Source organism: Lissotriton vulgaris, chromosome 11, assembly GCF_964263255.1.
Source record: "Lissotriton vulgaris chromosome 11, aLisVul1.2, whole genome shotgun sequence".
Lineage (NCBI taxonomy): Eukaryota > Metazoa > Chordata > Amphibia > Caudata > Salamandridae > Lissotriton > Lissotriton vulgaris.
In genome coordinates this window covers 85,489,567-85,506,934 of record NC_141699.1, presented here as the reverse complement: position 1 = coordinate 85,506,934, position 17,368 = coordinate 85,489,567, and the positions used below count along the sequence as shown (strand labels likewise).

General features: G+C 47.1%; 1 protein-coding gene across 2 annotated transcripts in view; it reads right to left on the bottom strand.

Moving 5' to 3' along the window:
* Positions 1–17,368, bottom strand: part of GOLGA3 (golgin A3) — a 244,995-nt gene that overhangs the window by 194,658 nt on the left and 32,969 nt on the right. For both annotated transcript variants that reach the window (XM_086942740.1, XM_086942739.1), the window contains exon 2: positions 5,373–5,670. In XM_086942740.1, coding sequence (XP_086798866.1) covers positions 5,373–5,505 — 133 coding nt within the window. In that variant the 5' untranslated portion in view covers positions 5,506–5,670. The remainder of the gene's footprint in view (positions 1–5,372; positions 5,671–17,368) is intronic.

Below are 17,368 nucleotides of genomic sequence, written 5' to 3'. Positions count from 1 at the left end.
AAAGGGGTGGGGAGTGGATTGAAGAGGCATGAGGGGACTTAATACACATTCGGAATGCTGACATTCGTTATTTTGCTCGTAGTAATTACTCTCTTGGAGAAACACCCATTATTCAAAGAGACTGGCCACCAGGAGGCACACACCTAGTGAGGAATAGGAAGTTACCAATGGTCACGACGCTACAGTTCCACTTATAGCTGTCAAGGTTTCAGATTGCTATGTGTGACATTTTCATAATTTTAGTGTAATTCTGAGTGACATTTCAACGACCATGAGTGAAACTTCTTGCGAGCAAAATCACGAAATCAAGAACAGGGAAATATATAAATATAAAAAATTACACCCATTTGAGCAACAAGAAACTCTAAGAAGATCTTAAAACTGATGCAAAGCACCAGAAAAGGAAGAGCACTAACTGAGACAGACTGTGTGACTGCAGTTCTCAGTATCAGAGGGCAGGGAGACACTGCAGCTGCTCAGATAAAGATCTAATTGATCTGATCATGTATGCCCGCGCTAGCCTTGAAAACAAAGCTTTTAGTCTAGCAAGTGCAACTAGGAGATTATACCATCACTCAGTCTCTGGCACTTACTTCTATGCAAGCCTGCCAAGCCCGGTATTTAACAAAGACTTGGGCACAAAATAAATGAAAAAATTAGACATAGTATTTTTTAATTTGTGTCAAAGTTCAACAATCAGAGAAATGTTGTGAAGACACTACACATTTATTTACTGCTTCAGCAACACTCTGCCAAGAAATATGAGGGAGAACTGGCAGGTGTGGAGGGAGAACTGGCAGGTGTTAAGAGTAAACGTGGCACTTTAGGCCATCCACAGCAAATAAAACATGTTTGATAATGAGTTCCAGCTTATCAGTCATCCCTAACCAGTTTGACTACCGTAGAGTCTGCTCAAGTTCCTGTAACAAAACACTTTACTACATGCTGCAATCTGTGGGTCTGAGTTAAAAAGGCATCAGGGGTCCATGCATTGGGCGGAAAAGCTTGGAGCATTACTGAAACTAAGAACAGACTCCGTTTAAAACAAGCTTTATGGTACGGCTTCTGTGGCGTGGTCTCAGATAATTAATGCAGTCCGCTTTGTCCAGTTCGCGCCACGCCACAAAGACCACAGCTACATGCAGGAAGCTTAAATATAATATACCGAGTTTTAAATTATTACATTAACATGAATACTAATGCCACGTGGAGACCTAGCACTGTGTGCACACCACTCGCCAAGCTGCTTCAGTTAAAGCATGTAGGCAGAACCGCTTCTATCTGTGGATGTGGCAATGGGGGGTGTGTCCACAGCTTCAGATCTGGGGTACAAATTGATTCAGGAGGTACATATTTTGCTGCAGAAAGGGGTTTCCAGGAGCAGAGTAGCTCCTTTATGTGATAATCTGGACCCCGGTCAAACAGCTGGAGGAGTGAGAGGGTAAGATTTTAAGTAGAGGGCAGCCAGTAGAAAGATGAGTCTGTAGCCCGGACGACCACCCACCCCTCTTCCTAGAGGTCGATAATGGATGAACCTGGCACAGCCCAGCTTCCAAATGTGCTCAAGCAGGCATCAGTGCCCTCTAGAGCCTGGTATCTGAGCACCACACAGCTAAGATTGATTCCCTCACCCCAGGTCACCGGAGCACTGATTGAAGTCTTGTAGCAATTTTCCCTCCTAGGACCACTGAACACATCTTTTAAAAGATGCAGCATACGAGAAATGCCTGAATGATGTGCGATAGTGTCTACTCATTTCACACCTTACCCATCACACAGGATCCACATGATTCAATGACCCTCCGGATCGGCAGGACATCTCACACCTTGGGCATATACTACACTGGCTCTAGTGTGCATGCGCGCGTGTGCAAGCACATTAAGAATGCCAACTTTGGATTCATGATACCTCAGTGGCTGGCCACCGTAACCCGACTCGGACCTCACCCCTGCGGCAACGCCGGGCATGACTGAGGCTCGGAGCTCTGCTTGGCTACATAGCTACACAGTCAGGTAGGTGATCTGGACATCTGCAAACTACTCCGACCCCCAGTCTGTGGTTCAGCCAGACGCAAGTGGGGTCGGTTTAGTTGGCGGATCATTATTCTTACCGGCTGCAGCGAGCTGTACTAGCCTACATGATAAACACCAGCTGAGCAGCCAAACTTTCTTTTTCAACTGCCACCGGCTCGAGCCACGGGTGGCTGCAGCAGGACTAACCCGCCTGTAACTGCGAGTCTCACAAACTCACGCCTGACTTCACTGGCTGACTGTACACGGTCTATCTCTCCGTGGTAGCCATTGGCCACTCACAGACTCCTCCTGACGTCAGTGAAATGTATCAGTAATGGCATAGCTGCATGGAGAATTGACTCCTAATCATGTCTATTACACTGTAGCAGTAGCAGCGGAGCTAGAGCTCAGGCAGCCCCGAAGCCTGTCGGGAGCAGCGCGTGCTGCCACTCGGAGCTTTCAGTCAAAAATGGTGTATAAGCATCCAGCACGCCAGGCCGCTTGACAGCTGAGGAGGCACTAAAAATTGCTCAACTTTGCATTCCAGTGTGGTGATGCGGACCACCACAATGAAATGCGTTAGTCTAATGCCTGATGCGTGGTACTTGGCAGGGCTGTCCATTCAAAGGACCAGTGGATAGCACAGCATTGGTTGATTGCCTGCATTAAGCTGCTATTGGGATACACCAGGAGAAAGACTTCCAAAAGTCAAATAATAAGATGCTCTACCTCGCTCCACATAGAAGGACTTCCAAAAACCCATCATATTCTATAGTTCAAAACCTCAGCTTCCACAGAGCAACATCTAATCTTCTAAAGAAAGCGACTCCATCTCTGTAGTAGACATTACACAGCCCATCTCACCTTTCTGTGAGGTCTAGAACACAGCACTTTAAAGTAAATACTAGATGTTCAATTGTCCTTTCTACCCACACTCGCTTATCAAGGGCAGAGAAGAAAGCATAGGACTCTGAAACGATTCAGAAAAGGGGGTGGTGATGAACAGAGTGTCTGAATTAAGCAGACCACTCTTACCCAGTCCAAAGATCAGGGCTCGATCCATCACCGTTATTTAACTCACTGCCCCATCCCAGCTCAGAACCTGGCTATATGCAAATCAGTCTGTCCCTGGCCCAGTGCATCATGGGAACAGGGCAGACCAAACTACCAAGCCAATTCTTCACCAGAAAGGAGACAAGCTTCCGGGGACCGTTTTCTGGCATTTCAGCCGTCGGCCCGGCTAGCTTGAATCCTGATGGAGCAGTGAGTAAGGGACTCATGTCTGAGTATACCCTGCCACACCTATAGTGGCCAAAAACGATTCAGAAAAGGGGGTGGTGATGAACAGAGTGTCTGAATTAAGCAGACCACTCTTACCCAGTCCAAAGATCAGGGCTTGATCCATCATCGTTATTTAACTCACTGCCCCATCCCAGCTCAGAACCAGGCTATTTGCAAATCAGTCTGTCCCTGGCCCAGTTCATCATGGGAACAGGCCAGACCAAACTACCAAGCCAATTCTTCACCAGAAAGGAGACAAGCTTCCGGGGACCGGTTTCTGGCATTTCAGCCGTCGTCGGGCCGAAGACGGCTGAAATGCCAGAAACCGGTCCCCGGTAGCTTGTTTCCTTCCCAGTATAAGAATTGGCTTGGTAGTTTGGTCTGCCCTGTTCCCATGATGCACTGGGCCAGGGTCAGACTAATTTGCATATAGCCAAGTTCTGAGCTGGGATGGTGCAGTGAGCTAAAAAACGGTGATGGATCAAGCCCTGATCTTTGGACTGGGTAAGAGTGGTCTGCTTAATTCAGACACTCTGTTCATCACCACCCCCTTTTCTGAATCATTTTTGTCCACCATAAGCGTGGAAAAGTATACTCAGATGTGAGTCCCTAGCTCATTGCACCATCAGGATTCAAGCAAGCCGGTCCGAAGACGGCTGAAATGCCAGAAACCGGTCCCCGGTAGCTTGTTTCCTTCCCAGTATAAGAATTGGCTTGGTAGTTTGGTCTGCCCTGTTCCCATGATGCACTGGGCCAGGGTCAGACTAATTTGCATATAGCCAAGTTCTGAGCTGGGATGGTGCAGTGAGCTAAAAAACGGTGATGGATCAAGCCCTGATCTTTGGACTGGGTAAGAGTGGTCTGCTTAATTCAGACACTCTGTTCATCACCACCCCCTTTTCTGAATCATAGGATTCTGAAAAGCCAATAACCCACAAGCCGGATCACAAGGTAGATGTTCCCTCTGCGCTGGCAAAGGGGCTCTGTATGAATGTCACGATCCGCCAGCCTCACACCTAATGTCACCCATATGTGCGGTGTGCAAGGGGTGTTTCACACATAAAAGGCCAGCTTTGAGCTAAAGAGAAACAAAGCTATGATGCACCAAAGTATATCTACATAGACCTGCCATCCAGGGGGACCCAACAACAGATTGAGTTATTCCGCTTGGAAAGGCTCATCTAGGTTCCTTCTCACAAAATACCCACATACATAAATCTGGAAGAGACCACGTTTCAATGCTTCAGCAAATTAGGCAATACACTCAGCTCTAGTGTAATTTAGAGTTGGGCATATCCTGTTCCAGCTCAGCAGAGAAGCAGCAGCTCTCCTTACATCTTTGGACACTGGTACACCGCAAAAGAAACAAGTATACAATGAACTAACTGCCTTTCTATAAGGCACACCAAAAAGAGGACACCTTTAAAAAGCTTTAAAACCCTAAAGAAGTGAGAACATGTTGCTTCATTTGGTTACAGGAGCTCTGAAGTGTTCCCCCAAAGACCTCTTCACCCCACACACTTCTTTCTTGGCTGCCGAGGGCACTGCTTTTCCTTTATGCAATCTGCTCAAAAAAGCTCAAACCAAATTCCACCTGCTAAGATTTCTCTTCTGCACAGCTCACAGGGTATTTTAAGGAAGGAAGCTCAGTGAGCTAAAAGGTTGCTAGTAACAAACGAAATAAATTCTGTTATGAAGGTCAAGAGTTCTAACCCCAGCAAGGAAACAAATCAGACGTCCTTTCTTCCGAGATAATGGAGTATTGTAAATTGTACATACCGCCTGTAATTTACAGTGCACAGTAACTGGAAGTGCATAATGTAGCTCTATATATAAAAATAACTTCTTATGTTGTATAAAGAGGATAGCGCCGCCCCCTGCACAGACCCCTTAAACATGAAAAACACACTTGGAGGTAATACGTTTTACGAAAGTGCACTACTGAAATGAGCTCATTCATTCGTGCAAGTCCCTAAGGGTACAAACAAAGCTCAAGCACGGCTCTGCGCAATCAAACAACGAAAGCACTCATGTGAAGAGTTCATACCCAGCTAGAATGCGAGCAGCACACCACTTACTGTTCAGCCCATCTCCCATCACAGGCTGGAGGAACTTGTCCCGGTGTTCGGAAATACCATCACGAGGGCTGATCATCCCATTACCAGCTCCATTACTGACCAGGACATCCCGTTGGCTGGTTGCAGGGTCCATTGTGAGAGCCAGGGGTCAGCACAGGTAACCTGTGCAGCTGCTCACAGAATCTACTTCCGGGTTGGTGTTAAACCAGCTCCATCATAGGTAGAACACATGGCGAGTGTGTGTAGGGGCATCAAGGCTTGGGCAGATTGGAAAGTGATGAAAAAGATGCAGTATCCCCTGGAAGCAAGTAAACAGACAAAAACATCTGTCAGTGAAGCATCAATGGCCGTCGGCATCAAGATTACTGTGCTACAATGAACTCACTGAACTCGTTCTCAAAAGCGATAGGGGAACACAAAAAGCAAATAGGCACTTGCAAACAAGCCTGCTACTTATCTCTACACGAGCCTCAACATACCTATGTTGTTTAAGTGTACGGATAACCAAATAATACAATGGAACAAGATTAGTCAAAGAATGGACCAGCATGGTCTTTGTAGTGTTTTCCAGTGATGGGGAGTGGGTCAACAAAGAAGAGACAGCACTCCTGGGTGGACCCAGCACAGCTACAGGAAACTAGCCTGGGCTCAGGAACTTTAAGATACCGAAGCGGTCATGGTTCAATCTCCACCGTCAAGATGTGAGCAGCGTGGGCGGTCCCCACCGCTAGACATGGGCAAGAGTTAGGCAAATGCCATCGTTTATTCCTGTCAGAGAATAACACTAGGGAGCTCTTATATACTGCTTTTCATCTGAAACATTCACACAATCCTTTTTACATTGTATATGGTCATTCTGATGAAATCAGTTCCAATCGACCTCGGAATATGCAAAAAGAAGCCACCTTCCCACCACCAAATCTGCCAGAGCCTGGACTTCCAACATTCACCAGCACACACTCTGCAGTTGGTACTTAGACATTGCACAATACAGGAACAGCCTCCTCCGTTACTACAGCAAACGGGATTTCTGGCCAGGCCCTGAACTGCTGTTGAGGAGAATGGTTAGTCATTCTTCATCGAAACATGTCAGTCAAACTCAAGATCTGCCACAGCTTTCATTTCTTACTTTTTAGCCACTATTTACTCTTCCTGAACATACGGTTCATGGCTGCATGCCTGGCTTTATGGTCGGGACAATCAGAGAGATCTGCTCATTGCCAATAAAAGTGACCAAACAAGAGCACACACAAGGTAGTGGAAAGACCACGTGCGGCCGATGACTGCGTCAACTGCACTGCGCTATGGGTGGCTGTGTGCAGGGCTGGGGAGGTAGAAACAACGAACTGGGCTGACACCCAACTCCCATCAGTAGCTTCTTGACAGTCTGCAGACATGGAAGTCAAAGGCTCAATCCAATACTACCAAAGCCCTTCTGCCCTGCTTTTTATTTCATCAATTTAGGTCTCAGTTATCTGCACAGTTATTCATCTATAAAGAGAATTGTTGCTAACAAGGCTCTGCAAGCGGATATACAAAAATAAACACGTTAATAATTTTTGTATTTCCAATAATTTATTTTATTTAATGAAACTGAAGATTGTACAGTGAAGAAAGTCATCTCAAATACGACAGCATGTGTCACCTGATTACTTCAGACAGCAACTCAGGCTTCCTTAAATTATCTACAAACAAAATCAAATTCAACACACTCAGCTGTTTGTGCCAACGTAAGTGCTGAGGTCCAGATCTAAAAAGTTAGTTTGTGGACAAAGGGTCAAATTTGCAAAATCTGACACCCAGTTTCGATCCGTTGCAAAACAGCCTCCTATTGCATACAAAATAACCCAAATAGTAATATGATAACGAGTCTCCAATTTGAGTTTGCCAAAATCAAATTTGGAAAGGCCATGTTTAAGGCATCCTTTACTAATAGCAATTCGCTAAAGGATATCTTAAGGTTTTGTGACCAAAATCCGGTTGTAAAACATTATATTTTATCAGCTACAAAAAGGCAGTGGAAACCCTTTTGATAACAGGAAGGGGTCTCCAAGGGGCTCCTTCATTAATGTTTATAAAAAAACCATTTTAATCAGTAGCCAGTGGTCATGAGACCGGACCACTGCCAACTCCTAACAAAAAGAAAATATTTTTTAAAAACCACTTTAAGTATTTTTCAAATGTATCCCTTTTTTCTGTATAATAGGTTGCATTTTACAAAAAAAACCTAAAAATTATTTTATTTAGGTGGTCTGCAGACCCCACAATGCCATCATCCCTGTGACTGAAGCCAATCCTACTGGGTAACAATTTGTGACTAATCTCCTTCATATTAATGTGGTAGGTCGGATTGCGACCCACTACAGATGTTGATTGTGCAAGGTGATCTGTTAGTACATAGGTTGGTTCACAAAATCAGAATCGATTTGGTGGAAGTCGGTGTGCAATTTATGACCACTTTTACAGAATGGATTCTTAGTGCATCTGGCACTAAATTTCTCAACTTGCATACAATATATGTACAGCTAGGCAACAGATGTACAGGAGACCTATTGCTATGCTAGTAAATCTCACTGACTGGTAAAAACTCAGTTAAGGCCTCGAAAGGACCGCCAATTTTAGTCTTACCCAATACAAATAAATATTGCAACGCAATCACTACTAGAACAGAGTGCTTTTTCCTATTGTATAAAAATGAATGATTTTGTGTTAATTTATCAGGTTTAGTTCGGACAGAAGTGTAAAAACCCACTGCCTACTACGATAATGATAGCTGGTGATGGAATCTTTAAAAGTCCAAACTTCCTGAAGGAACCTGCTCTGGCCTGTAGACGAATTCAGCTTTCTTGGTCACTGAACCTTTGCAACCTATATATGCTCTATCAAAAAGGGCAGTCAATATTGTCAATGGAGGTGTATTTTCCTATGACAGGGAAAGACTTGCATACCTGAAGCTGGGCTGACATCACTAGCTCAAAGCAAACATCCATTGTTTAAGGCCCGCTAAGCTCTAATATGAACATACAGCTTAATTCCACTAAAGGGCAAGTATCACAATACAATGACAGTCATTAATTTATCAGAATAAAGCGGCATTTTATTAGATTCCTATTTATATGCCTTTAATTGGCATTTCTTGCCATGCTCTCCACACAGATTCAATATTGCTCAAAGAAGGTGCAAGGCACATCCTAGGGACTCAGACATGGTTGAACACTGAACCCAGCTCTTAAGTCCAATTCACTTGCCCTTGAGTGCAACTCTTAACATCCAACAATGTAACATTAATCAGGCATGGTAACTCAAAGTGAAACAACCGTAGAACAGCAGCTGCTAGGAAACATTACAGAGGGTGGCTCCTCGGTGAAAAGGGACACGGACAAGGTATCGCTTTGGCACATGTGCTTTGCCAATGTTTTTTGTGGATGCTCTGTAGCATTGTCAAAAAGAAATGATTTTAGCCAATTCTTTGCAATGAGAGGTAACAGAATGATAAAACAGGGCAATTATGTGTATGCATACAGATGTACCATGGCGCTATTGTGGCCTAGTGTGAGGATATATGTGTGCACCTGTGTTACCACACGTTTGTGCATATGGCACGATGCATCGCCATTCTATTTTTTTATTTTCTTTTAGGTCGAGCCTGGGTAGCGAATGTCATACTCTGCGAGGCATGCTGTATTGAGGTGGGGACTTAAAGCTCTGCCCACATTTTTTATTGGCTTGTGTCAATGTCCACTGTAAACTGTGGCTGTTCATCGGTCAAAAGGCTTAGTAGTCCCTCCTTTGTATCACGTTATCTCATTTTGTAACCTCCCATGGCGACACCCCCGGATACGTGCGTTGTTGCTCGGTAGGCTTTAATTACAGCCTCCAAGCACTATTTTCCCAAGTAGCTTTGCCTGACACAAAAAATGTATAGCAGGCATTTGCAATGCAATAGCAGGAATGTGGAATTCCTATATCCCCACACCCAGGAAATATTGTTTGGGTCAAGTGCAACAAGTTTTCATGTGTATTTCTTCCTTCGGACAAGTAGACCCAGTCCACCCCCCCAACCCTTTGGCTGCCAGTTTGCACTACCTCATTATGGCTCAGGGAAGGGCACTGTCTGTAGTTAAGGTAATATTTTTGCCCATAGGTGAATGCTGTTCAAGCTTGTATCTATGGTTTTTTGATTGAAAGGCTTTATTGTGCACAGACGTTTTCAAAGTTTAGCAATATGAGGCTATGTATAATGCTCCCAGAATGCTCTCTGATTTGATGCAAATATTTACAGAAGCTCGTAAAAAAGATTGATGATTCTTTGTTTTCAAAATAAAATGTTAACAAGCATTTACAATGCAATGGTTTCGCCTTTGTTAAAGTTTGAGCTTTTGGTATTGCTTTTGACAAATGGTCTTTTCTAACTTCTTTGAATTATGTGTAAAACGTTGATGTGTTTTACTTTACACAGAAATATGGATTGCATTTATAATGCAATTAGTTACAGATGCACAGTGAATTAGAATACACTTTATTTCCTAAAGCATGTTAGTGAAGCCAGGAGTGTGAGAGAAGACAGGAGAGAGAGGGCAAGAAGGAGAGAGATGGAGACTGAGTGCAAGAGAAGAAGTGATAGATATAGAAGTTAAGGAGAACAGGAGTAAGAAGGAAGAAGGAAGAGAGGTCAAAAGGAAGAGGGGGCAGGAAGGAAAAGAGGCAGAAAGGAGAGGGAGGGCAAGAAGGAGTGGGAGGGCAGGAGGGAAGGTAGGAGTGTGAGAGAGGGCAGAAAGGAGAGGGAAGGCAGGTAGGAGAAGGATGGCTAGAGGAGGAGAGGACAGGAAGGAGAGAGAACAAGAGAGAGATGGAGGACAAGAAGGTGAAAGAGCAGAAGAGAGAGGTGGAAAGGGAGGGCAGGAGGGAGTAAGAAGGCAGAAAAGAGAGGGATGGTAGAAGAGAGAGCAAGAAGGAGGGCAGAGGGAATAGAGTGAGAGAAGGCAGAAGGGATAGGGAGGACCCGAAAGAAGAAGAGAGCAGGAAGGAGGGCAGAAGCGAGAGAGTGAAAAGAAAAGCTAAGGAGTGCAGGATAGAGAGTGAGGAGAAAATGGGGAGGTAGATGGAGAGTGAAAGGCAGGAATGTGAGATGTAGAGGGAGGGCAAAAGGAAGAGAGATTGAAACAGAAAGGAGAGAGAACAAGAGAGGGATGGAGGACAAGAAGGTGAGAGAGAGCAGAAGAGAGAGCTGGAAACAGAGGGCAGGAGAGAGTAAGAAGGCAGAAGAGAGAGAAAGCAAGAAGGAGGGCAGATGGAATAGAGTGAGAGAAGGCAGAAGGGATAGGGAAGACAGGAAAGAAGAAGAAAGCAGGAAGGAGGGCAGGAGCGAGAGAGTGTGCAAAAAGGAAAGATAAAGAGAGAAGGATAGAGAGTGAGGAGAAAATGGGGAGGTAGATGGAGAGTGAAGCCAAGAGTGTGAGAGAAGACAGGAGAGAGATGGCAAGGAGCACATGTGATAGACACATTTGGAAAGGAGCAGGTGAAAAACATCAATCGAAGTGAGTGTTAACACGTTCTTTGCATCCTCAGGGAAGAGCTGTCTGAAGCAGCAGTGTCACGGCATTCATCATCATTACATCAGCAATAGGAAAGTTCATACTGATTGCTATCAGCATTCAAAGTGGCACAATCACCGGGCCAGCAAACACTGCATGCTTCGTTTTCAGGGGGAACCGTGGGCATTTTGGGCGGGTGCGCAACTTTGACCCACGCGACAGGAAGCAGCCTTTGGGGAGCAAGTAATCCTCAAGCAGGGTAGCTGTGCGAAAGTGAAAAACACAAGGGGGAGGCCCGAAGAACAAACAGGAAATTACTGTCTCTCTCTCAGCCATAAAGAACCCTTTATGAATGTTATCAAAACGTGTTTGCCAAAGTCTGGAGGGAAACCACACATATACAAGAAATCAAAATCATGTATGCAGTTATAATGGTGGATGAAGCCTGCGCCGACTAGGCCATTTCCAAGTGACATTGTTCGACATGCAGAAAAAACACAAAAGGGCATTAAATGAAAGACAAATATGCTTGCTACACACATGGGCCTGGTACGGTTTAAGTAAAGATGAAAATTTTGTCTATCAAAAGGTTTGGATGAGGTCTTAAAAACAAAATAAATGTGGAAGTGCTGGAAATTGAAACAGCATGCTGGCAAACACAAGTGTGGGAATTGCTAGAGTTCTAAACATGTAATCCAAAAGTAACCTGAATGGATATTCAGAGCGTAATGCAAGAGTGAAATGTATAAACAGAAAATGGTACCTCACAATGACCAGCTACCCATGCACAATCCAGGTTTCATATATCAGCACGGCAAACAAGTATTTGAGGAAAGAGTAGAGCCACAGACTGAAATGAAGGAGAGGAGTGAGCCAGAAAAATCAGACAGAACATGTGGGTTAGACTTGCGTCGTGAATAACATGAAAGGGGGTGTTACCCTTCATACCTGTCGATTAAGTGAAGGGATCCTGAAAATTCTGTGAAAGGATAAGACAGTGCGGCACAAAATACGAAAATGCCCGTATTTATCGAGGTTCAATACTCACCGCAGGGCCGGTGGGTAATCTAAACCGATCATGGACCGTATGTAGAACAAATAGTAGGATTGAAGACTTGTGGTCATAGGACGGATAAGTCCAAAGCTATGGAGACCTAAGACAAGACGTGGGTAAAACGGAGGGAAATCAATAACTCTCCTCATGGCTGAGGTTAATCCTCGGGCGGCCATCCCACGGAACCCAACACTTACCTGGGCTCTCGTGGCTGTGTGTCTGTAGTCTAGTCTGGCGTCTCGTGTCCCGGGTAATGGACACTGAAAATGCCAGGCGGAAGTGATAAAAAACAACCCTCAGAAACCACTAGAGCGGCAACTGTTCTAAAAAGTGGGGTGTCAGTATAGGAAGTGGAGTCTCGTAGTAACGAGAGCCGGAGTCTGGAAGCAGGCAAAAGGGACGCTCTGAATGAGCGTAAACATAAACAAGCATTTACAAGGGGCCGGAGACACAGACCGCGGGAGGGGGGGCGCGAACGGGCACACCGAGAGGGGGGGGCGGGAACGGACAGCGGAAGAGGGGGCGGGAAAGGGCACACCAACAGCGAGAGAGGGGGGGGGCGGGAACGGACACACGGGGAGAGGGGGGCGGGAAAGGGTAATCAAAAGGCAGAGCACTCACCTGGACTTCTTGGAGCAACGAGAAGTCGACGGGCCCCGGCGCAATGACAAACGGTATGGGAAAAGAACGTGCCGAAGGAGTGAGGTGAACCACTGCAGCAGGGGCGGTGTTCCCTCTGAGGAAGACGAGAAAGGTCAATGAACTCCGACAAAATAAACAAGCATTGTTTGCAACGTGCTGTCCAAAACATGAAGCACAGTGTCAGAGAAGCAAGTGCCGTACTGATATATGAAGTGAGGCGAAGCAAGACAAGTAAGCATTAAAGATAGGGAGAGTCGGTATCATCTGCCAGACTGCCTGCTGTTTTAGTGGTACTGGCAGCCGCATTCTAAGGACGGAGGGAAATCAATAACTCTTCTCACGGCTGAGGTTAATCCTCGGGCGGCCATCCCACGGAACCCAACACTTACCTGGGCTCTCGTAGCTGTGTGTCTGTAGTCTAGTCTGGCGTCTCGTGTCCCGGGTAATGGACACTGAAAATGCCAGGCGGAAGTGATAAAAAACAACCCTCAGAAACCACTAGAGCGGCAACTGTTCTAAAAAGTGGGGTGTCAGTATAGGAAGTGGAGTCTCGTAGTAACGAGAGCCGGAGTCTGGAAGCAGGCAAAAGGGACGCTCTGAATGAGCGTAAACATAAACAAGCATTTACAAGGGGCCGGAGAGACAGACCGCGGGAGGGGGCCGGGAACGGGCACACCGAGAGGGGGGGGCGGGAACGGACGGCGGGAGGAGGGACACAGAGTAAGGCAGGACAGCAGCAAGCAGGGCCCGGCCGGACCAGATTCGGGGACGTTCCCGGCTTTTGGCTGACGTATCATGACGTAGCCAAAAGCCAAAGAATCTCGGGAACGCCCCCGAGTCTCCTCCGGCCATGACGGACGCCTCTCTGTTCCAATGGCTAGCCTCCATTTATGGAGCTAGCCAATGAAACAGAGGGAGGGACTAAGAGTACACACTAAGAAACATAAGATTTCTCTGGAGGCGGAGCCTAAAGGCTCCGTTCCCCAGCGAAACCTAAAAAAGGAGGTTGAGCCCAGTACCACTCCTTCTAAAAACATTGAACAGTTGCAGTTTAGTATGCTGATAAATGCTAGGAGTGCAGCTAATGAAATTAACAACGCACGGTCTTTGTCAATTCTTGGTATGAAGACAGGGACACTACCAGCTGAGCAGAGAGTTATATAACACTATGAAGCTCATGTACCTGTCTCAGAAGTTTGGTGAATGTTTTCTGGGTCTCTTCCAACACACTGAGAGAATCCTTAGCTGAACACGGAATGCTGGAGCCCCAACAATAAGAACCAACTTCTCTTCGTATCATGGAATGTTGCAGGTGCTAACAAACTCAAAACATATTTCGATTTTTGTGCTTGTTAAATCAATTTTCCAAAATGTGCTTGCAAGAAACATGGGTCAGGGCTGACAGAGGAGTAACAGGTTTCAGTGCCTACATCAAGCCAGAAGTTGAATTCTCAGTGCATGGCAGACTGTCGAGTTAACCTAGTACTAAAAGAAGGGGGGGGGCAGTAATCCCCTTAGTTAACATCTATAGTCCTCTGGCCTCATTAAGAAAGAAAATGATTCTCGATATACTGCTGAAACACCTATACAAACAACAGCAGGCATTTGCTGATCATGAAATAATATTAACGGGTGACTCAAAGAGACACTTTCTCTGGTGTGCTTGCAAGATCCTGCCCTAATCGAATTGCAGTAATATTGTAATATGACATATACGGTGTTTTTTCTACTATGATCTGCAGCAGCAATAAACGTTTTGGCCTAAAATATATGAACGGGGGCTTTTAAATCTCAATGGCAGTTTGCAGCCTGACATGCCAGCAGGGCCACACGCATGGCTGGGCATCAACTATCTTAGACTATACACTTGTCATTACTCGTCTCCTTGACCTGACGACCCTTTCCCAAACTGTACCCTCGGCCGAAAGTGATCACCATCTACAGGCCCTTGGTATCAATCTAGGAATCAAATTCAATGATCAAATGAAGACTACTGTATCCGCAGAAGAGGAGTCCAAACTACGTAGAGGGAAATGGAATCTCTCTGCATAAGAAGTATGTGAACTGTGGGAGTTTCTCTGAGAAAATTATTTATTGGAAGAAATTACAGAAACAAACGGGGACAAAACAGCCACCAACACCTGTGAGAATATGGTTAACCTCATTAGTAGAATTCTCAAAGGGGAATATTTTTCCTTCCTATTTACTCTATTTGCCGTAAAGTGCTCTCTTGGTATACGGAGGAACTGCAAACAGAAAAGAAAGTAATGCTAAAACAACAAAAAAAAAAGATATTAAAAAAAAGAAAATGGAACAACTTGCATAGATGAGCAGGCAACGAAGGGACCATTGGAAAACTGACGCAAGTATGCAGAGTTTGATGCTGGAAAGCAAAATCAGCCTTTGAAATTTAGAAATGGCAAATCATTTGTAAATAGTCTAGCATCAGGTACAACACTGCATTTTAGACGCTTTTCCATCGATTAGATAACTTTACACCTGGAATAAATTGCATTTATGCAGACTCTTGGGGAAAATATTTACTTAAACTTTACTGTGTCCTGGAAACAACTTGTGTGTCAGAGGACAGTTGTAGTGTAACACAAACACTCAGCAATGCCTCGAAGAATATCTTGGAGATGAAGGCCTACGAGATATTTGAGCAAAATTATTGATGGCTGACTTCCAAGTTTGGATAAACTCACTAACACTTTTACGTTTCTGCCAGACGGGGTTCAGAAAAGGCAGTGAAACCCTGGAAAATATTGGTATTACTACAAACTACAAACAAAGGGAGCGCCCAGAAATCCTCATTATCCGTGCACTTCTTAGACTAAAGCATGACCTTTGACAAATGAATCTGAGAACCTTTTGGAGAAAGTTGGAGGCTTGCAGACTTCTGACCATTTGTTCACTGACAACCGACTTCAGTAAACTGACACTTAGGTCAGGGTAAAACTGGGCAATGGACCCACACTCTCTAATAAAATCTTCCCCAACTAGGGTCTGAAACAGGGCTGCGCCCTGGCTGCTGTTCTTTTTGACTTGTCCCGCTTCACTTCCTCAGCACGCGGACCGCAGAGCTGCTGACGCCCCCGGAGGGGCTTTGCATTCAGGGACTGGTGACATCCCTCACCTGTGGGGGCAAATCCGGCACGCCGCACGGGACTCCAGGGTCCAGGAGTCCGTGCGTGATTTCACCTGCACGGAGGCCCGCCCACAAGCCGCCCAGCTCCACTTAACGACTTGCCGGACCCGCGGGCGCGGGTCTCGCTTCACTTCCTCAGCATGCCGACCGCAGAGCTGCTGACGCCCCCCGGAGGGGCTTTGTATTCAGGGACTGGTGACATCCCTCACCTGTGGGGGCAAATCCGGCACGCCGCACGGGACTCCAGGGTCCAGGAGTCCGTGCGTGATTTCACCTGCACGGAGGCCCGCCCACAAGCCGGCCAGCTCCACTTAACGACTTGCCGGACCCGCGGGCGCGGGTCTCGCTTCACTTCCTCAGCATGCCGACCGCAGAGCTGCTGACGCCCCCCGGAGGGGCTTTGTATTCAGGGACTGGTGACATCCCTCACCTGTGGGGGCAAATCCGGCACGCCGCACGGGACTCCAGGGTCCAGGAGTCCGTGCGTGATTTCACCTGCACGGAGGCCCGCCCACAAGCCGGCCAGCTCCACTTAACGACTTGCCGGACCCGTGGGCGCGGGTCTCGCTTCACTTCCTCAGCATGCCGACCGCAGAGCTGCTGACGCCCCCCGGAGGGGCTTTGTATTCAGGGACTGGTGACATCCCTCACCTGTGGGGGCAAATCCGGCACGCCGCACGGGACTCCAGGGTCCAGGAGTCCGTGCGTGATTTCACCTGCACGGAGGCCCGCCCACAAGCCGGCCAGCTCCACTTAACGACTTGCCGGACCCGCGGAAGCGGGAGGGGGGCGGGAACGGGCACACCGAGGGGGGGGGGGGGGGCGGACAGCGGAAGAGGGGGCGGGAAAGGGCACACCAACAGCGGGAGAGGGGGGAGAGGGGGGGGCGGGAACGGACACACGGGGAGAGGGGGGCGGGAAAGGGTAATCAAAAGGCAGAGCACTCACCTGGACTTCTTGGAGCAACGAGAAGTCGACGGGCCCCGGCGCAATGACAAACGGTATGGGAAAAGAACGTGCCGAAGGAGTGAGGTGAACCACTGCAGCAGGGGCGGTGTTCCCTCTGAGGAAGACGAGAAAGGTCAATGAACTCCGACAAAATAAACAAGCATTGTTTGCAACGTGCTGTCCAAAACATGAAGCACAGTGTCAGAGAAGCAAGTGCCATACTGATATATGAAGTGAGGCGAAGCAAGACAAGTAAGCATTAAAGATAGGGAGAGTCGGTATCATCTGCCAGACTGCCTGCTGTTTTAGTGGTACTGGCAGCCGCATTCTAAGGAGCATATTTACCGCGGACTCAGCGCGCACCCTCCGGTTGCATTCTGGCACTTTCGGGAGGCGGGGATCTGCTGTGGGAGGGGAGGGGGAGGCGGGGATCTGCTGTGGGAGGGGAGGGGGAGAGCGGAGGCCGTGTTACAACGGCATCGGGACCGGCTGCGGCTCGGGAGGCGGGGGATCTGCTGTGGGAGGGGAGAGGGAGGCGGGATCTGCTGTGGGAGGGGAGAGGGAGGCGGGATCTGCTGTGGGAGGGGAGAGGGAGGCGGGGATCAGCTGCGGCTCGGGAGGCGGGGATCTGCTGTGGGAGGGGAGAGGGAGGCGGGGAGAGCGGGGATCA